Source organism: Penaeus japonicus, unplaced genomic scaffold, assembly GCF_977035675.1.
Source record: "Penaeus japonicus unplaced genomic scaffold, GWHDUDI00000001_assembly GWHDUDI00000025, whole genome shotgun sequence".
Lineage (NCBI taxonomy): Eukaryota > Metazoa > Arthropoda > Malacostraca > Decapoda > Penaeidae > Penaeus > Penaeus japonicus.
The window spans coordinates 36356209-36378708 of NW_028234427.1; the positions used below are offsets into that span (position 1 = coordinate 36356209).

General features: G+C 40.6%; 1 protein-coding gene across 3 annotated transcripts in view; it reads right to left on the minus strand.

The window, feature by feature from the left end:
* LOC122267329 (uncharacterized) overlaps positions 1–22500 on the minus strand; it is a 40892-nt gene that overhangs the window by 11143 nt on the left and 7249 nt on the right. The window contains exon 1 of one of the 3 annotated variants that reach the window (XM_043037374.2): positions 7889–9096. The exons of 1 other annotated variant lie outside the window; for it this stretch is intronic. In XM_043037374.2, coding sequence (XP_042893308.2) covers positions 7889–8000 — 112 coding nt within the window. In that variant the 5' untranslated portion in view covers positions 8001–9096. Of the gene's footprint in view, positions 1–7888; positions 9280–22500 lie in introns of those variants that run through there. One more of the 3 variants, XM_043037377.2, reaches the window with a different exon arrangement.

The window sequence follows — 22500 nt, forward strand, 5'->3', positions numbered from 1 at the left end:
GAGAGAGAGATAGAGTCAGAGAAAGAACGAAAGCGAAAGAGAAAACAAGAGAAAAGAAATAAACTAAAACTACGTAACTAATCGAGGGAAAAGTACTTAACATAATACTACGAATTCTGACGAAGCTCTTACAGGTAATTATAATCCACTGCATCATACTTCACGCCCTCATCTGCTAACCGAACTAAGCAGATGTTAATGAACAGGTATATGCATCTGTTGCTAACAATACTTAAAAAAAACAGATGTACGTAATTAAGTCATAAAAATGCTACTGACATTTTCGCTTTGAATTTCGAAAAGTTGGTTTATTACGGGACAAGCATTCGATTGTCTGCCTATTATTGATATTGTTATTATCACTATCATTATTACTATCATCACTATCATTATTACTATTATCACTATCATTATATAAAAAAAAAAATGAAAAGCTTAAGTTGAATTCGTTTTGAACATAATTTTTTTTTCTATGAAATGATAACAGGTTAAGTCGCATGAAAATGTTTTATATTCATGGCGTTCACTGATAGATTATAACTTGAAATTGAAAAATGAAAATTGAGTTTGAGCAGAATAATAACATTGATGGTAATGGTGGTGAAGGAGGTGATGAAAGAGATAACAAGGACAGCCATCAAGGTGAGGATAAAAGTGATGGTGGTGGTGATGGTGATGATAATTGTGATGACGATAGTAGCCTGATAATAATAGTGATGATGATGATTTTGACGATGGCAACATGATGATGATAATGCTATCGATGCCACAACAAGAACGAAAAGAAAATCACAAAAATTCTGCTAATCAACGAATAACCGACACTGCATTTTTTCCCTAAATTTCCCATTTCCTTTCCCATAACGCCTAAAGTCCGGTATGTGCAAGCTTCCTACATAGCCTACCCACATACCACACCCTTCCAATACCAACATACCCTGAGGAATTATATAACCAACGAAGATGTCCAAATTTGATGGATCAACTGTCAGGCAACATGTGCTATTTTGGTCTTTTCCAGCTGTCTAAGGTTACGAGTTAACTGCAGCCTTGTGTTTGCAATTTGCCCAAATTATTTGATCATGTGTCTGGAATTTCTATCTGGCTCTGGCTTTGGTTTGATGCTGGCTCTGTTTGTGTGTCTGTCTGTCTGTATGGTTGTCTATGTGTTTGCATGTTTGTTTGTTTTTTTGTTTTTTTTTCTCTCTCTCTCTTTCTCTCTCTGTCTTTCTTTCTCTTCTCACTCTTTCTTCTTTCTCTTTCTCTCTCCAATCCCAATAGACAGACAGATACAGACACATATAACAGAGAACACAGAAAAGGTCGACGAATGAGAGATAAAAAAAATCTTGAGTAAAGAAAAGAAATAACGAAGGCGAGCGAATGAAAGAAAAAAGGAGGTAGAAGAAAATGATTAGAAGAACCACCGGAGAGAGGAAGGGAGGAAGAGAGAGATAGAGAGAAAAAAAGAGAGTATATGGGAAAAAATATATATATATAACAGAAAAATAATAGACCAATAGACACGAACAGAAAAAAAAATAGAAATCCAAGATTGATGGATTAGGTGACACAAACGAATTGAAGGAAAGGTGGGGGGTGGGCAGGTCGGAAGGTTGGGGGGGGTAAGGGAGAAGGGGGGAGGGGGTGAAGGTTGGGGGGGGGGAAGGGGGAAAGGTGGACAAGCTTCCGAGAAAAGATCCTGGTGGTCGTATCTTGTTGCGAATTTTGGTTGACTCTGGGTGTGTTTGTGGCGGTTGATTTTTTTTTACGGATTTAATTTTCAATTCTCATTTTTTTATACAGTTTATTTAGTTGTTTTTGTTTTTTTTTTCAAACAATTATTCGTTATTCGTTATTTTGTTTCGTGTTCCTGTTAATATTTTTTTATAGTTGTTTTTACTTTACCTTGTGTTATTCATTAATTTTGATGTGATTGTTTATTATAAATAAGAAACTATTACAATAACTAAAATCCGATCGCGATACATAAGAAACTATTACAGTGACTGAAATCCGGTCACCGTAAACCTATTAAAATTCTCGGGCGAATGGTAGCAGAAGGATGGTATGGTGGTATGGTGCATGGTGAGGTGAGTATCGGGGGTAGTTTTGGAGGCGGGGCTGTGACCATACCCGACCGGGATAATGTGGATAAGTACAGTCATTGTGGATAGTGTGGATAACGAGAAAGGTGAGCTGGTCATTCCTGTCTCCGTTATCATTGATATTATTTTCGAAGGTGGTCTAAAATCTTTTTTTTTTTTTTACCATTGCTCTTGTAACTATCATTACCGTTATCATTGTCATTATCGCTGTTCTTGTTACTATCGTTATCTTTTTTTTTACCATTACTCTTGTAACTATCATTACCGTTATCATTGTCATTATCACTGTTTTTGTGACTATCGTTATTATCATTATCATTGTTCTTGTTACTATCGTTATCATTATCGTTGTTCTTGTTACTATCGTTATCATTATCATTGTTCTTGTTATTATCATTTTCGTTATCACTATTATGATTTTGGGAAGGGATGTGTTCTGATTTTTTCAATATATATTTTTTAAAATTTTCATCGAATGTGTTCCAATTTATTTCATTTAGATGAGCGTTAGAACCCTTCTCTAAACTCTGTCTTTTTTTTTAGCTTATTTCCATGTGTATATATTCTCCTCTTCTTTATTCGTGTTATCCTGAAAAATCATCTTTCTTCTCTCTCACAGTCTTTCTCTGTCTCTCTGTCTCTCTCATAGCTATCCATCTGAGCCCTTTTATTTTTTATGTCTCTTTTTTTTTCTCTCTTATTTCTTCTTCTCATCTTCTAAAACGAAACCGATTACTAAACTCCTATCATTGACACTTGTTCTGTGCACCTGTATTCACTGCCTCCTTAATCAACACCTGTTCTGATTACCTCCTTCCTTACGCAAGCTGCTGTGAAAGGTCTTGCTATTTCTCGCTGTTCCATTGCTATTTCTTTTTATTTGTGTATATATTTATGTTATATGTATGTATGTATGTGTCTATGTATATGTATGTATATATATATTTGTTTGTTTCTTTGTATGTTGTAACTGTTTCAATGTCTGTCTGCCTCTGTCTCTCTCTCTCTCTCTCTATGATGTATATGTAATCCGCCATCATCATTATGAAATCGCCCTTCTTCGCTCCTCCACCTTCTCTTCCTCTACTCCACACCCTGAAGTCTTTCCCTTATTCCACTCGGGCACCTCCTCCACTTTTCCCTTCCATCCACCACCTCCAGTCCTATATATTCTTTACTCTTCCACCCTTCGCTTCAACACCGTCCCGCTCATCCTATCTTAATCTTCCTTCTCCTTTTTCTTCATTTTTTTCCGTCTTCTTTTCCTCCTCCTCCTTCTTCTTTATCTTCTTCTTATTCGCCGTCTTCTTCATCTTCATCTTCTCTTCCTCCTCCTCCTCCACCTCCAACTCCCTCACCCTTTCCTCATCCTCCACCCCCTCCCTCCTCTCCCTCTCCCCCCTCCCCCTTCCCTTCCCTCCCTCCCCCTTCCCTTCCCTCCACCCATCCCTCTCCCCCCCTTCCCCCCTCCCTTCCCTCCTCTCCCCTCCCCCTTCCCCTTCCCCCTTCCCTTCCCTCCCGCCAACCAAATCCCCCCGAAGCAAGAAGCAGTCTATCGTTATTTAAGAGCGAGAGAGCTTGCCTGCAGCGCCACGCTTACTGTCGCTATAATGGTTATAATACGCACCTCAAGAATCGCTACTGGTATTGAGGACGTGCTCCTTGTTCAAGCCCAGATATTGACACTGTTCACGTCTGTTCTGGTGAACAGCGGGAGAGCAAGCGAGCGAGCGACCGAGCGAGCGAGTGTTCGTGTGTTCTTTTCGTTCTCCTCCCCCCTTCTCTCTCTCTCCCTCTTTGCGAGTGTTCGTGTGTTCTTTTCGTTCTCCCCCCCCCCTCCTCCCCCCTTCTCTCTCTCTCCCTCTTTGCGAGTGTTCGTGTGTTCTTTTCGTTCTCCTCCCCCCTCCTCCCTCCTCCCTCTCCTTCCCCCTTCTCTCTCTCCCTCTTTCCCTTCTATCTCAACACCTTCGCTTTTAGAACGAGAAATGCAATGTGTATTTTCGGATGCATTTCTATAAATGAAGCTGAGGTTTGAACACTTGTTTCTGATCTTACTTCACAGCAATTCTGTGTGTGTGTCTGTGTGCGCGTCTGTGTCTGTGTGTGTGTGTCTGTGCGTGTGTGCGTGTGTGCGTGTGTGTGTGGATAGATACTGTGTATCATCATGAACATTCTACATTTACAATTGGGAACAGGGACAAAAATATAACAAAAAAAAAAAAGATAGGAACATTGTTCAGTGACGTGACCAAACACCTGTGCACAAGTGTTATTGGGTCTGACTGTTTATCTACGTCAAACGGTGATCTTAGACGTCATACGGGAGTGTAACACTTGCTTACGATTACGATAGGCGGTTCAAAAGACTGTTCAAATGGTGGGTTTTATGCTGTTTGGTGATATAGCATACATGCATGCGCGCTCTCGTGTGTGTTTGTGTGTGTGTGCATACATATATCTATATATACTATGTATTTATATATATACTATGTATTTATACATATACTATATATAGATAAACACATATTCATGGTAAGTCGTGAAACAGATCTCCACAAGTGTATAGTGCCTACGTAAACCTAGACAGTGTAACGAGTGTACAGTGGGAATAAAAGTAATTCACTATGTTTAAAGAAATATATATATATATAAACACGATGGAGTGACAAATATAGAAGAGTAAATGGAGAATTTCTTTGCAAATAGAAGACAATTCTCGAGAGCTTTTGATGATTTGTCACCGTCTTTATCATTTTTTAATTATTGTTATAATTGACATTGGTCGTCTATTATAACTATTATTGATATTTTGCTGTGGTTGTAGTCCTTTTCATTTTTGTTTCATAACTCTCATTATCTTTATCTCTCTCTCACTCACTCCCTCTCCCTCTCTCACTCACTCACTCCCTCTCTCTCACTAACTCTCCCTCTCTCACTCACTCACTCTCTCTCACTCACTCCCTCCCTCTCTCCCTCTCTCACTCACTCCCTCTCCCTCTCTCTCTCACTCACTCCCTCTCCCTCTCTCTCTCTCTCTCCCTCTCTCTCTCTTACTCACTCCCTCTCCCTCTCTCTCTCTCACTCCCTCTCCTCTCTCACTCACTCCCTCTCCCTCTCTTACTCACTCCCTCTCTCACTCACTCACTCACTCCCTCTCTCTCACTCACTCTCCCTCTCTCTCTCTCACTCACTCACACACTAATCATAAGAATTAGCATGTCAGAACGGACGTGACATCTGGCAACACCTGAGGTCTAGCGCATCACGATCTTCTTTTGTTGTGGTTGATTGTCACGTGATCATTTTTCTGTCACTGTTATTATGATCGTTTTTTTGTTTTTGTTTTAGCTATTATTGGTTTCTGTTTACGTTCGATGTTCAAATGTTTGTCGATAGAGTAATCAAAAGATACTTATGAAGGAAATAGAATTGTTATTATTTTGCATCCGATTTAAGCTTGCGACTGCGGAGATGAGGAAAATGTAGATTTATTATGAGTATTATCATTATATTTATTTATATTATCTTCATGATTGTATTTTATTATCAAGGATATTTCAACCAAGATTGATATAAAAATGTATATCAACATGTTACCAATAATATTATCTATTATTAACGAAAGCTATGATTATAATAACCATGATAAAATGATACGATATCATCATCATAACATTCATCATCACAATCATTATTATTTATCAAAGTACTCTTCGATCACCACCATTTCGTAATTATCATCAATATTGTTATCACTACTGGTACCATTTAAACTATTACTAGTATTTTATTTTTATTTATTTTTTTTATTTTTTTTTTTTTGTTTGTTTGTTTGTTTGGCTATTATCTTATAAGTAGTGTTATCAATGTTACTGCCATCACTGTCTTTTTATCATTGTCAATAATTTAACTATCATTGCTTTTATCATCGTTATCATAGTAAATATAATCAGCTTTCATTATTGTTATTCCCAATACCCTTTTTCGGGGATTGTATAGCTATTATCATTACGACATTAATTTTATTGCTATCATTATCAGCCTAATTACCACCAGCTAATGTTGCACCCAAGACAATAATAATCACTACCCTCATCATTCTTATAATTTTGTGAATCTATATCCATGATTATCAATTTCATAATAGTTGTATGACTAACCAAATCATGTAACCAAGTGCCCTTTAAATTCATAAATCAAATACATCACGATTTGGTGTGATTAAAAAAGCTAATTGTCTGATATTATGCTTCATTTTCTTTCTCTCTTCCCTTCCATGTTTCTTTCTTACTTTCTTACTCATATATGCATACATATACATACACATATATATGCATACATAAATATATATGCATATATATACATATAGATATATATGTGTATGTATGTCTATATATACATATATATGTATATATATATGTATACATACTTATATATACACACTCATTTAAATATTAATAAACATATATACACACACATATATGTATATGTATATATATATGTATATATATATATATATATATATATATATATATATATATATATGTATATGTATATATATATGTGTGCGTGTATCGTCTACAAGTACATAATTTCTACAATAGGGGCACAAAACCCACATATATTTGTTTAAACAATTTCCATTATCTGAAAATAATAAAACTAGACAAATAGTCATCATCCCCATTTACCATTATTCCTATATTTACTATCGTTACCTTCATTATCATCATTTTTTCATCACATCGTTGCTGTTTTCATCTGATCGCTTTTATTATTATAATTATTAAAAATTTGTTGTTTTCATTTATGTTAGTATCATCAACTATACTAATTCAAATACTAAATTTACATTCATTTTTTATCATAATTACTACATGTTATATTTTACCATTATGAGAGAAAGAGAGAGAGAGAACGAAAGAGAGAGAGAAAATTGATACCTAAATGATAATTACTCATATACCATAAAAATAAAAATAAATTGTATAGTGTAAGAAATTTGATAATGATAAATAAATATCTATAAATATCTATGTTTTTGCTTGTCTGTCTGTGTGTATTTGTATGTATGTGTGTGTTTGTTTGTATATATGTATATATAAATTATATATTTATGTATATATATATATATCAATTATATATGTGTATATATATACACACATGTGTGTCAGTGTGTATGTATATGTATATATGTATATGTATATATGTATATGTATATGCATATGTATATATGTATATATATATATATATATATATATATATATGTATATGTATATTTATGTATAAGTATATATATGTATGTATATGTATGTATGTATGTATAATATATATATACATAAGTATATATGTATATATATATATATGTGTGTGTGCATATGCATATGTGTGTGTGTGTGTGTGTGTGTGTGTGTGTGTATGTGTATGTGTATGTGTATGTATATGTGTATGTATATGTGTATGTATATGTGTATGTATATGTGTATGTATATGTGTATGTATATGTGTATGCGTATGTGTATGCGTATGTGTATGAATGTATGTATATATAAAAGGAAGACATATTTATCAGAATATGAAATAAATAAAAATAAAACTTCCCTTTTCTCCCATTCCCTAATTTTCAAAAGTTACCCAAAAGATACCAGGTTCGAGATCCGGCCGAAAACAAGGTAAACAAATATCTCATTACTCGAAAACCCTTTTTCTTTAGATTCAAACTTTCGATTCCAAATAAAAAAAAAAAATAAATAAATAAATAAAAAAAAAGAGTGACTCACCCGACGATTGACAGAAAGTAGCCATATTCCCGATGTTGTTGTTGTTGTTGTTATTGTTGTTATTGTTTTCTTTCCACTGGTCCTGTTGTGTCGAATAGCTGTAGCTCGTCATGTTGTCGTCCGCGTTTCCAATAGCGGCCGAAGGAGGCGAGTCGGGTGGGTGATATTGTGCGATGGTGCAGGTTACGGGCACTGTAGTACGAGGTTGCACTTAATAGCCTAAGTGTTTTTGTTGTTTTTGGGGGTTATCTTATGGTTAGATATCTTGGGGTGCGCACGCGGGCTGTGTTTGGTAACTGTGTTTTGTTTATAGTTTTGTTTTTTTCCTTCTTCGTTTTCTTTCTCTCACGTGATGGTCACTATAGTTATAAATGTCATTGAGGATTTTGACGGGCACTGTATTTCATTCGGGGCTCGGGACACTATAGATTTTGGAGGGCACTGTAGCTTTGGCGGGCACCTTAGTTCCCGCGGCTCTCACCAGATGGCGTACGCGACCACATGCAGGTCCGACAGAGGCGCTCGAGCAGGCCACCAATCCACTCACTGGACTGCCTTTAAATCACTTGCTCTGCGATTGTTACGGCGACTTCCCTTCCGCGCGCAGCCATTAGGATCGAATCCTTTTGTGGATAATGGTAGAGGACGCGTGTGCACCGGCCGCGTAATCGCCACCAGGGCTGACATAGGTGGCGGCGAAGGGCAGGAGAGAACCGCGCGGATTTCGTCCCCGTAATACAGGAGGCGTAACGAGGCCTCGACGACGGTCTTTCGAGGCTCTGCACCAACAAGCGTCCAAGACAAATATGGACGATTGCGAGACAGTGAGTTTTACAATACGGCCGCGGCTTAACAGCTCGCCGATGAATACCAAATCACCTTAAGCGATTCTCCCCGCTGTAAGGGCGAGTTTGTCATTGAATAAAAGGATGTTAAGTGCCTTGGCGGGCGAACAATAGAAAATCTGGGCGGGCTTACCGACTCTCCTACGCGTATGACGGGGCAACGCCACTGATCCGCGCGCTGATTGGTCCTCGCGTATCCGGTGGGCGGAGCCTCGGCCGCTGTTGCCTTTCGGTAGGTTCTTATTTATGGCCTCGTAGGTCTAGATACGTAGATATCTAATAAGTAATGGCCGTATTTTAATGCTCGTGATCGGTTCAGTTTGCTGTTTTAGATAATGCGAATGAGGATTACGGGATGATCCGCATTGTTACTCTATATATCTAAAAGGGGAGTTTTAGAGCTGCCAAAAGCACAACCACTCGTATGGCGGCACAGGTAAGTTTGGGACAGAGGAAGATAATATTGTCGCCCAACGTTGCCACAAGCACCTGTTCCAAGCCAATGCTGATTCCATAAGCTAATCCCTCATTATACGACTTTCATTCCGCCCATCACTTACTTAAAAAAAACAAAGAATAATCTCCAACTAACGAAATGAAAGAATATAAATCCCCCTCCCGCCCCCCCCCTTCCCTTTTCCCAACTCAAAATCGAAAAAAAATTAGAAAAATGACTTGGATAATTCTTCCCCCCTTAAAATAAGAATTCCTTCTAGAAGCCTGAGGTATACGCTCTCCGGGCACCTCAAACCACGTCAGTTGAACTAATATTCCGTTCACAATGGACTTCCGGCGGCGTGGGGAAAGGGGGAGTAAGGGGGGGAGGAGAAGGGTGGGTGGGCGTTGGGAGGAGGGGGGGGGGAGGATTTGGGCGTGTGTGTTTTCCACAGTTTTGTTTTATGAGACGACGGGCGCCAGACAGAACAATGGCCGATGATATTAACCTGTTTCTTAGGTAAGACAAACCGGAAACGTGAGATGGGAGTGAGGGGGGAGGGAGGGGAGGGAGAGGAGAAGGAGGAAAAGGGAGAGAGGAGGAGGAGGAGGAGGAGGAGGAATAGGCAAAGTAGGAAAGGCGCACGAAGGTAGAGAGGCAGAGGCAAGTGAAAGAGATAAAGAAGACGAGGGGGAGCGGTAAAAAAATAAATAAATAAAAATCGAAGAAGAAAAATTAAGAAAAGTAGAAAATCTGAAAGAGAAGGAAAATCGATGTGCAATGGAAACCAAATCAAAAGTATCATGGTAAGAAGATAAGTAGAGATGAGATAATTAAACCAAAAATATGATAAAAGAGAAGGGAAAAAAAAGGTCGAGACCCATAATATATATATATATATATATATATATATATATATATATATATATATATATATATAAAAGGGTAGATAGAGAGACAGGTGCAAGACCGAAAGACCAAGGGTTCATAATGACCCGTGAAAGAGGAAATGGAACATAAATTTCGATAAAAGAATGAATAACGACATAAACAAGATAGAAGAGGAGGAGGAGGAGGAATAAGAAAAAAAAGTAATAAAGGGTTAGAGTAAAACGAAAGAAAAAATAAAAATAAAAACGGGGTACGGGGTACACATCCGTGAAATTTATTACTAGGATTTCGGAATTAAAAGTTAGCTCTCTCCCCCGCAGATAAATTTCCCATTACGCAGATGCTACACAGATGTTTTTAGCACTGACAGATACGGAATACATTACCTTGATCATTGGCAGATACGGAATACATTACCTTGATACTCGCCTCCGACAAAATGGTTCTTTTAATGGTATCAGAACCTTACCGACAAGGGTAATATATGGTTACTGGTAACACCTTAACATTAACACTAGCTGAGGTGACATGATACTAGTAAATGTGTCAAACTCAAGCTGTTATTAGAAGTTATTAGAAGTGTTATTTCGAGACAAGCTTTATGCCGAAAATAAGTAAGCGTTATCCCGAAGTTAGGGTGGATATCGTATCAAAACTAGTAGAAAGGTTAAAGCGAAACCATCAAAAGTGTTATACCGAAACTAGGAAATGTGTTATAACGAAACATGTTACAGGTCCTATACCGAAACTAGTATAGATATCACACCACAACCAGTGAAGGTATTACACTGAAACTAGTAAAACTTTAATACCGAAACGATAAAAATAAATGAATAAATAAAAACAAAAAACGAACGATTTGATATATACGCAAAATATCTCATGGCGAATGTTTCGATATAGAAAAAAAATGAAAACACATTGAAATAAAATCCAAATTTATACGGGAATACTATTTCTAAATGTTGCAAAATAACTAAACTATCGGATTTGATCCATAAAGATGTTACATACAGAGGGCGGGGCGACAAAGCACAAACACATTACATAACTGAAATAACATCGATTCGAGGAAAGGTCAGGTTGGCTAAGTTCAAATGTGAACTAGCAACAAAATACACAAATACAGTAATAAGCTTATTCTGGGAGAAAAACCTATACAAATATACAAACGTATGCGGGAAAAAAAGAAGGAAAATCGTAAATAAATACACACATACAAAAAAACAAAAACAAATGTAGAAACATGTACACAAAACACAAAATAGCATGAACAAAAATCATGCGAAATAAACATAAAGTCAAAAGGAAGGAAAAGGACACGTTTCGGACGAAAAGCAATATTCCTTTTTTCAGGTGAAAATGTTCGAAAAAAAAAGAAAGATAAAAAAACAAGATAATTTCCTTTGACATTTCAACATATATCCTAAAAGTATCGGATTTTACTCGCAAAACCATGTGATTTCTCATAATACCTCTCTCTCTCTCTCTACATCAGAGGTCATACGATACTGATTGCTTCTCAGAGTCTGACAACCTTAAGAAGTGAAACGATAATTACCTGCAATTCAGCATTATGGTACACCACGGAACTTAAGCCTTCGACGAGTGACCTGAACTAAGTTGAACCTGTAACATCCGTCTTCGGACAAGGTAGGGGGATGGGGGAGGGGGGGAGGAAGGGTAAAGAGGAAGGGGCAACGGGGAGGGGGAGGGAGGGAGGGAGAGAGAGAGAGAGAGGGGGAGAGAGAGAGAGAGAGCAAGAGAGACTAAAGAAAGAGACGAAAAAAAACAAGACCAACAGAAACAGAAACCCAAAAACAAGACAGAAATACATCCAAAAGAAGAAAGACAGAAACAGAAAGAACCCGAAAGAAAAGAAGAATGGGAATAGACCTTAAAAAAAAAAAAAAAAAAAAAAAAAAAAAAGAGAGAGAGAGAGAGAGATCGAAAAAAAAAATCCCGATCACACACACGCAGTCGAGGTAAATCGCCCACGATCGAAAAAAGGTCAAGTCTCGCCCACCAGAAACATGTGATCACGACTTCGATCAAACACTAAGCACGAAGTCATAGCGCACCTCACCTTCCCCCGCCTCTCTTCGGGTTAGTCTTGTTCTTGGGAATGTTACTATCATTTCTTTGTATTAATTATTCTTTAGTATTAGTGATTTTTTTTCTTTCTTTCTTTCTGCTCCTTTTTATTGCGATTCGATCTCCTGTTCTTCATTTTATTTTTATTTTTGATTTTTTTTTTTACTTCTCATCCTTCAGCTTTTTCTTTTTCTTCATCTTCTTCTAATCATTCTCCTCCTCCTTCTTCTTCTTCTTCCTCTTCATCATCTTCATCATCATCTTATCCTTCTTCTTCTTCTACTTCATCTTTATCTTCTACTCTACTCTATTCTTCATCTTCCTCCTCCTACTAAAGTTCAACTTCTTACCCCTTTCCCTTCTCCCTCCCTCCCCCCTTACCCCTCTATCTCCTCCCCCTTCCACCTCTCTCTGTCTCCCCCTTTCCCTTCTATCCCCTCCCTTTCCTCCCTCCCTTTCCCCTCTATCCCCTCCCCCTTCCCCTTTCCCCCCTCCCTCCCTCCCTTCCCCCTCCCTCCCTCCCTTCCCCCTCTATCCCTTCCCCCTTCCCCCCTCTCTCCCTCCCTCCCTTCCCCCCTCTATCTCCTCCCCCTTCCCCCTCTCTCTCTCTCCCTCCCCCCCCCCCATTCCCACACGCCTTTATCACCTCCCCCTTTCCCCCCTCTCTCTCTCCCTCCCCTTTCCCCTCTATCACCTCCCCACTTTCCCCCTTTCCCCCCTCTCTCTCCCCCTCCCTCTTCCCCCCTTCCCCCCATTCCCACACGCCTCTTTCTCCTTTCGACATTTTCTCTGCACGGAAAGGTTAGCCAAGTAACAGGAAAATTTCTTCTTGTTTTCAATCTTAGAAGGAAGCGAAATGCGACGTGAATGTGAGGTCGAGTATGGTTAACGTATGGTCGAGTATTGTGCAACATTGCAGCCTTCAGGTCAACAGGGAGGAGGGTGGATATAATAGTGAATATTGCAGTCTTCAGATCTATGACAGTGGATATTGCAGTTCCTCAGGTCAGCAACAGTGAACATTATATTCATATCAAAAGTAGTGAACATTGCAGTCTTTAGATCTATAACAGTGGATATTGCAGTCTTCAGATAATAGTGAACATTGTAGGTTTCTGATCAAGAACAGTGAACATTGCATTCACATAAAGAGTGCGCATTGCAGTCTTCAGATGAACAACAGTGAACATTACTGTCTTCAGATCAACGAGATTTTGCATCAATAATGAATTATAGACACGTAAATCGAAACTATAATTATGTAAATTCTTATGAATTCCTATATCAGAAAAAGTTAAGAGCAACAACACAGCTAATAATAACAACAAAACCAAAAATAATAACAACAGTGGCCACTGCGGTCTTCTGATCAACAGTGAATAACAACAAAGCTAAGAATAACAGCATATCTCCTAAGAATAACAACAGACCCAAGAAATAACAGACCTATCAGCATAACATTCGAGAGAAAAAACAAAAAAAAACAGAACAGCACCTATCGTCAAAGAACCCCCCCTCCCCTCCCTCTCCCCCTCCCCACACACCCCCAGAGGAGAGAAAGTGCGGCAGAACGACCGGCCAGCGATGACGACCACGAAACGACACACGAATCGGGCCCAAGTGACTACGGTGAACAGGCGTGGACGGTGAACACATCGTCGGGAAGGGCCAGACACAATCACCATTGTTCACAGTCACTCGCCGGAACTATCTGGCGAATCACAGGACGCCTTAGACCGTGCTTGCCGGTAGCGTGGGCGCTGCTGCGTAAGGCCAGAGAGGAGTGGGCGTGAGGGAGTGGGAGTGGGAATGGGCGTGAGGGAGTGGGAGGGGGAAGGGAAGGGGAAATCGGAGGGGGAGGGGGGAGGTTTTCTTTATGTGTTTTGCTCTGAGTTCTCTCCTCTCTCTTCCTCTGTGTGGTTATCTCTGTTAATCTATCTATCGAGCTTCGTGGCAGTCTATCTGTGGAGTTGTGTACCTCTATCTCCTTCTCCCTCTCAGTCCTTCCTATTCTCCCCTCTCTCTATCCTTATCTATCTATCTCTCCCTTCCTTTTCCTTTCCCTCCCTTACTTCTCCTACTTCTTCTTCTTCTTCTCTCTCTCTCCCATCTCTATATTTCGCCATCTATCTCATCTTTTGTCCCTCCCTTTCCCTCTTCTCCTTCTCCTCCTTCTCTCTCTCTCTCTCTCTCTCTCTCTCTCTCTCTCTCTCTCTCTCTCTCTCCCTCCCTCTCCCTCTCCCTCTCTCGCCCACCCTCCTTCCTGTATCAAATAACCAACAGCTCCGATTACCAAAATTCTCTTTCCCAAATTCCTAATTCTTATTTTTTTGGAATCAGTGATTCGACATCGACCACGAAAGCACTGCCTTCAAAAGAGGTATAATATCAGAGTTTCGAAAACGTTACATGCAGTGAAAAAAAAGAAGAGAGAGAGGTGAGTAAATGACAATAATAGTCAGTAATGGCCCAACAGTCAATCAGGGGAAAATGACAGTTATTTTCCCGCGCGTCAAAAGTAACCCAAACTTATTCTGAAATATGACCGTTTTAATCACATCCCCCCCCCCCCTTGGAAAAAAACAAAACAAAAAAAACATGCCATTTAAATCCACATGGTGCAAATCCTCGTGGAATTTATACACCCCACCCCCCACCCACCCAGCCTCCAGCCCCCCTTTTTGTCTTTCCCCCCCTCCCCCTTTCCTCTCTCCCTTCCTCCTCTTCTATCCCTCTTTATATTCCTTCTTTTCCATTTACCTTAATGCCACTTCTTCTCTTTCTTCCCCTTACCCATCTTCGTTACCTCCCTCCCCCCTTCTTTATCTCTCTTCTCACCCTCCTCCCTTACCCTATCCTCTCCCCCCACCTCCTCCCTTTTCCCTCCCTTGCCTTACTCCTTATCCTACCCACTTACCCTTCTCTCTTCACCCCCATCCCCCCCCCCCCAACACAGATAATCTATGACGGAACGTTACCCCCTCTTCACCTACCCCCCCCCCCCTCTTCCCTTTCGACCAAGAGGAGCCAGGTGTAGTGCAGGATGTGACTTTACATCACAACGGATTCTCTTTCGCTCTCTCTCGCTCTTTTGCTCTTTCGCTCGCTCTCTCTCTCTCTCTCTTTTTCCGTTTCTTTTTCTTTCTTTCTTTCTTTCTCTCCATTTCTGTCCGCCTATACGTCGGTCATACATCTATCTATCTCTTTCTCTATCTCTTCCCCCTTCTTCTCTCTAGGTTCCCCAACGCAACGTAAAATACCATGGTATTCTCCAAAGAAAAACGTTTTTTTTACTGTATGTTATCGAAAGCTTTAATGATGATTACTGTTTTTTTTTGTGTGTTCTTTTTTTCTTGGGGGGGGTGAGGGAGGGAGGGAGGGAGGGATTTGATTTTGATTTTGATTTTGAAAAGTTTATTCATACTATATACAGTGTATACACATGAATAGGCATAGGAATTATACCTAAATGGTTTGTACAGTTCATGTTAGAAATTTTCATGCAAAAATTGTGGTAAGGGGGAAACAGATCTAATCATAAACATAATAGTACAGAGGGAGGGCGGGAGAGATAAAGAGAGAGGGAGGGAGAGGGAAAAAGAAGGAAAGAGAGAGAGAGAGAGAATGAGAGCGAATGAGAAAGAGAGAGAGAGAAGGTAAGAGATAGAGAGATGGAGAGGGAGAGAGAGTGAAGGTAAGAGAGAGAGAGAGAGAGAAAGGAAGAGAGAGAGAATGGAAGAGACAGAGAGAGGGAGAGAGAGAGAATGAAGGTAAGAGAGAGAGAAAAGAGAAAGAGAGAGTACACGCCTTTCTATATGTATACACGTGTGTATGTACACACATATATATGTACACACATATGTGCATATATACACGTATACATACTGTACACCTACAAACACTAACTCATGCAATAAGTTTCAACCTCGATGCAGACATAACCCCCCCCCACCCCACCCCACCCCACCCCCACTCCCCTCCGAACGTGCGTGGCCTGTGCGCTATGCCCTGGAGACCCATGTGAAAGTGCGCCTCCTCTGCAATATTGCATGCCCGCAGCCGATTGCATGGCATCGATCTGTTCTTTGCCCCGCTCACCTTTAGTTTTTTTTTTTTTTTTTTTTTTTTTTAGCATTTTTGGTAGCTCTCGTTATCGGATTTGCGATAGTGATAGTGATAAGGATTATGTTTGTTTCTTGTTTGTGTGTATATATATATATATACATATATATATATACATGTTGCATAGTTGGTCTCTTTTGGTTGAGTTTTGGGTCAAATTTCTTTAGTCGTATGGATGTGTGTATGTATACATATACATATACATATATATATATATATATATATATATATATATATATATATATATAAATAAGTATGTATATACATATATATATTCATATATATATAAATATATATACATATGTAAATATATATACACATATACATATATATACATATATATAAATATACATATGTGTGTGTGTGTATGTGTGTGTATGTATATGTATATATATGTATGTATATGCATGTATATGTGTGTATATGTATGTATATGTATATGTATATATATTTATATGTATTTATATGTGTATGTGTATGTATGTATGTATATGTATGTATATATATATATATATATATATATATATATATATATATATATATATATTGTCAATCTATCCGCTTTAATTTCAACTTTATCCATGACTATGATTATGTATCGAATTTACATTATATATATATATATATATATATATATATATATATATATATATATATATACATATATTTATTTTTTCTTTCTCAATCTATCGTGTACTTAATGTACAGAATAGAAATAGAAAATAGAAAGAGGAGGAGAAAGAGAAACAGAGAACGAAAGCGAGGTAATCTGATATGTAATGGTATTTATGGTATGTAATAGTTGCACAAATAACCATGACATACGGTAGTTGAGAATGAACCATGTTATATAAAGGTAGGAGAATACTTATGGTATCTAATGGTAGTATATGAAACAGAGGAAAAAAATATATATATGTTACGGTAGCAGAAATACATATACGTAGTAGCTGTAGAAATAATCCTGGTAGGTGATGGTAGCATAAGTAACAGAAACACTCATGGATAGTGGTAGCATAGTGTGTAAATGGTAGAACTTAATGGTTGGCGTCTCTATTGTGGTAGCGCACACTAACAAGACTTGGTTCGATGTCACTTGACGCGCACTGTGCCGGCACGTTATAGCATTGGAGGGGGGGATGGGGGGAGGGGGTAGGGGGCGAGGGGGTCCGGCTTCGCTACGAGAACTAGCAAGTCACGCCTACCCCCTATCCCCCCCCCCTCATTCCTCCTTTTTTTCGTACCTATACCCCCACTCATTCCCTCTCTTTACTTCTCTCCCTCACCCTTCTCTTTTCTTCCCCTCCTCATCCCTCACCCTTCTCTTTTCTTTCCCTCCTCACCCCTCTTACTATCCCCACCACTTCCCCTTTCTTTCTCCCCTTCCCCTTTTCCTTCCTTCCCCCTTCCCCTTCCTTTTCCACGTCATCATCTCTCCAGCCCCTTTCAACCCTCCCTTCCCCCTATCCCCTTCCCCTGTATTGTTTCCCCTCTAATGTGTCCCCTCTCCCTCTCCACTCTCCCCTTCCCCTCTACTGCGCCCCCTCTCCCTCTCCCTCTCTACTCTCCCCTTCCCTTCTACTGTGTCCCCTCTCCCTCTCCCCCCTCCCTCTCCCTCTCCCCTTCCCCTCTACTGCGTCCCCTCTCCCCCTCCCCCCTCCCTCTCCCTCTCTACTCTCCCCTTCCCCTCTAGTGTGTCCCCTCTCCCTCTCCCCTCGTCACGAAATCGGCCATCATTGTGATCCAGAGAGTGATGGCGATTGTTCATGCTACAGCTTGCCTGAACAATTGCTGCGAGTGTGATGACACACACGGTCACACGTCGGGCACACACACGCACATGTACACACATACATACATACATACACATATACACACGCACACACACACACGCACACACATACATATATATACATGCACATATACACATACCCACACAAACGCAAACGCAAACGTAAACACAAACACAAACAAACAAATAAACACACACACATACACACACACACGTGGCGATAAAAGGGGGGGGGGGGAAGTGGTGAGGGGGTGGGAGTGGAAACGGACCCTGGTCACATGCAAGCTCGTTTAGTGCAGAGGAGGAGAGGGGGGAAGGGAAGAGGGGGGGGGGGGGAGGGAAGAGGGGGGGGGGGAGGGAAGAGGGAGGGGAAGGGAAGAGGGAGGGGAAGGGAGGGAAGAAAAGGGTAGTGAAGAAGAAGAGGAAGGGGTAAGAAGAGGAAGAAGAAAAGGGTAGGGAGAGTGGAAAGGAAGGGAAGAGAGAGAAAGGGGGCGTGGGAAGAGATAGAGGACGGGAGGGAAGAGAGGGGAAAGGAGAACGGAAGAAAAAAAGGAGGGAGAGGAAAAAGAGAGGAAGGGGAGAAAAAACAAGAGGAAAGGGAAAATGAGGAGAGAGAAGAGGAGGAAAAGAGGACGAAAGAGGAAAAGGAGAAGAGAAGACTGCCTTCTCTCTCACACACACAAACCACTTACTGCAACCGCCCTTTCTGACAAACTAATTATATTTACGACTGAATTACGATACACCTACGACAGTGTATCTTCCGATAGATCGATAAACAGAAAGGTAAAGATGGCCGCACAGATAGACGGATAGAAAGAAAAATTATTGGATAGATAGCTGGAAGGATAGATGGAGCAACTAATGAATATAAAAAAGGGAAGAAAATCAGCAATTTTCTTGTTTTCTTGTCTTTCTTTTCCGGATTTTTTTTTTCTCATTTCTTTCCTTCTACATATCTCTTTCCTTCTCCACCTCCCTCCCTTTCTCTTTCTCCATCCCGATCTCCATCCCCATCTCCTTCTCCCTATCAATCTCCCTCTCCCTCTTCCTCGTGTTCCACCTCCCCCTCCTTCTCCCTTTCTACCTCTCCTTCACCTTCGTCTTTTCTTTCTCCCTCTCCTTCTCCCTATCAATCTCCCTCTCCCTCTTCCTCCGTGTTCTCCTTCTCCCTCACCTTCTCCTTTTCCCTCTCCCTCCGTGTTCTCCCTCTCCCTCACCCACCGTATTCTCCCCCTCCCTCACCCTCCGTGTTCTCCCTCTCCCTCTCCTTCTCCCTCACCTTCACCTTCTCCTTCTCCCTCTCCTCCCTTTCACTGTTTCGTTTTTAAAAGCAATCTCGGCTGCATCAAGGTTACTTGTGCCGGCGCTAAGGCAGCAGAACTGCGTTGAATATAATAGTGTCTCTTGCGAAGGTCAGATAATTTAAGTTCCTCACGTCATGACATCGATTAAGAGTCATGAGTAATATGACATTCCTGCTCACATGCAGAGAGAGAGAGAGAGAGAGAGAGAGAGAGAGAGGGAGAAAGAGAAAGAGGGAGAGAGAGAGAAAGAGACTCACGGAACAGCCATTTTGCAATTTATCTCTCTAGGGATGTCACTCATATATAGTAATACTCTTCGTTAAGTATGTAACTTTTTTTCGGGGGGATAGTTATTAAAGGATCGTTACATATAGAAATAGAAGAAGTAAACTAGAAAATATGCTTCATGCTAGAGAATGTTCGACCAAACACAGCTCGTGCAGCCATATACTTCAGGCGCCGTAAACACTGTCACGAAATCGTTCCGGGAACTCGCTTGTAATTGGTCACTCACGCCGCGGGCCGACCAATCAGCGCGAGCGTTGCATGCGAGCCGGGGCCATTCTTTTGGCGCGCTCAACCACGACGGAAACAAAGGGGGGTCGCGGCCGCAGTCGGGCTAGCCGCCATCTTGATTTTCAAAAAGGAACTCTGCCATTTTCCTGCAGTCCTTGGTTCCTGCACATACATGCCTTGTCACGCTTACCTGAGTGAATGTTTTGCGTCACTCCTCTCTCTCTCTCTTTCTCTCTCTCTCTCTCTCTCTCTCTCTCTCTCTCTCTCTCTCTCTCTCTCTCTCTCTCTCTCTCTCTCTCTCTCTCTCTCTCTCTCTCTCTCTCTCTCTCTTTCTCTCGGTTGCAATTTAGCCGCATTTGAATTTGAATAAAAAACGAAAAACAATTAAGGGTTTGGGAACTGCAACGCCCTTTTCTCATTCGAGAGTCTTGCCAACGAAGAGGTTTTAAAATTCGAATCAAAAGTACGAACTCGAAAGCTATTGTATAAACCTCTTAATCCCATACTGATATATATATATATATATATATATATATATATATATATATATATATATATACATATATACATGTGTGTGTGTGTGTGTGTGTGTGTGTGTGTGTGTGTCGAATCTTAAAAACAAAACAAAAACGTTTCTTTTATCAATTTCTCAAGTTGCCGTAGACAGACAATCAATCATTCGACAAACATCACCCACTCTGCAACCAAAACCCAAAACAAACCACAAAAGAGACAACAAAAAAAGCTATATATGAGGCCTCCATTAAACAAAGAATCGCATATAAAAAAAGAAGAAAAAAAAAAACACAGAGGGAAAGACGAAGAAGTGTAGTCAACCTACTTTCGAAGTTCAACTCTTAAAAATAGCTGGGTGCCACAGTTACTCCGCCCTTCGTGACACAATAGCAGGCGGGGAAAGAGGGGGGTGGGGGGTGGGGGGAAAAAAAGGCCATACCACACATCGGCTTAAGGCTTATTACCCCGTTGTCTCAAGCTGGGAGACTCGTCCTTACGGAAAAGGGTTTAAGGTCTCGGGGTCGTCTGCGCGAAGTGTTATCCGATACAGACTTAACCTTAGTTTTTGGTTTAATGCGAGTTGGGGCGTTTTCTGTCTGGGTTGAACGCCATTTCCTACCTTTTCTGTGCGTCTTGTGAATTGACAAAGTGCCTGCTTTTAATTGGTCGTTCGTTTCTTTCTCTCTCTGCGTTACTTCTCATTGTTCGTTGTTATGTCTTTTTATTATTACTATCATTATCATTATTATTATTATTATTATTATTATTATACTCCTTCTCCCAGCTTTTCTTCTTTCTTCTTTTCCTTGTTCCTGATCCTCCTCTGTCTCTTTCTCTTATTATTATTATTATTATTCCCCTTCCCCTTCTCTCTCTTTCTTCTTCTTACCCTTCCCCTTCCCCTTCTCATTCTCCTTCCCCTTCTCCCTCTCTTTCTTTTTCCCCTTCCCCTTATCTTTACCTTTACCTTTCCCTTTCCCTTTCCCTTCCCCTTCCTCTATTTCTTCCTCTTCCCCATCCCCTTCCACTTCCCCTTTCCTCTTTCCCCCTTTCCCTTCTCCTCCATCCTCTACTTCTTCCTCCTCCCCCTTCCCCTTCCCCTCCTCCTCTTCCTCCTCCCCCTTCCCCCTTTCCCCCATCCCCTTCTCCTCCTTCCTCTCCTTCTTCCTCCTCCTCTTCCACTTCCCCCTTCCCATTCCCCTTCCTCCAGCAAGCACCAAAGAAACGACAAGAACCTTAATACAAATCCTCATTCTCCTTCTTTCAGTCTTCTTTCAGGTGTTAAATGGACCGTTAAATTAACACGCTTAACACATATCTGATATGAGTCCCCCCTCCGTTAATTAGGCCATTTATGCAAGTGAATGGTAATTATGTTCATGTTCGTTCTGGCCTTTCACTTTGATACGAATTTGCATATCTGATATTGTATTGCGACTTCATATCCTGCTATTGGAATACAAAATATGGAAGGAAAATCCGAATAAAGTCTTTCAGATATTACAGGTATTACATCAGATATAAACAACAACAGTTCGCTTGGATGTATTTGTATAGACGAAGGGGGGAAAGGGAGAGGGAGGGAGGGAGGGAGGGAGGGAGGGAAGGAGGGAGGGAGGGAAGGAGGGAGAGAGAGGGAGGGAGGGAGGGAAGGAGGGAGAGGGAGGGAGGGAGGGAGGGAGGGAGAGAGAGGGAGGGAGGGAGGGAAGGAGGGAGGGAAGGAGGGAGAGAGAGGGAGAGAGAGAGAGAGAGAGAGAGAGAGAGAGAGAGAGAGAGAGAGAGAGAGAGAGAGAGAGATAAAGAGAGAGGAGAATAGAGAAAAGACAGCGAGTTTAAGAGAGACAGAAAGAAAAAGAAACAAAATAAAAAAGAGGAAGAGGGAGAGAATGCGAAAGGACGACATAAAGAAAAAGTAAGTAAATAGAGGGATATAAAGAACAAGGCCATCACTGAAGTCAAACGGGGCTGGAATGAGAGAGATGAAGTAACGACAAGAAAGAAGGAATGCGAAGATAAAGAAATGGCAGAAAGATCAGGAGAATGAGAGGGAAAGATAGAAAGGGGGGTCTATGGAGAGAGAGAGAGAGAGACAG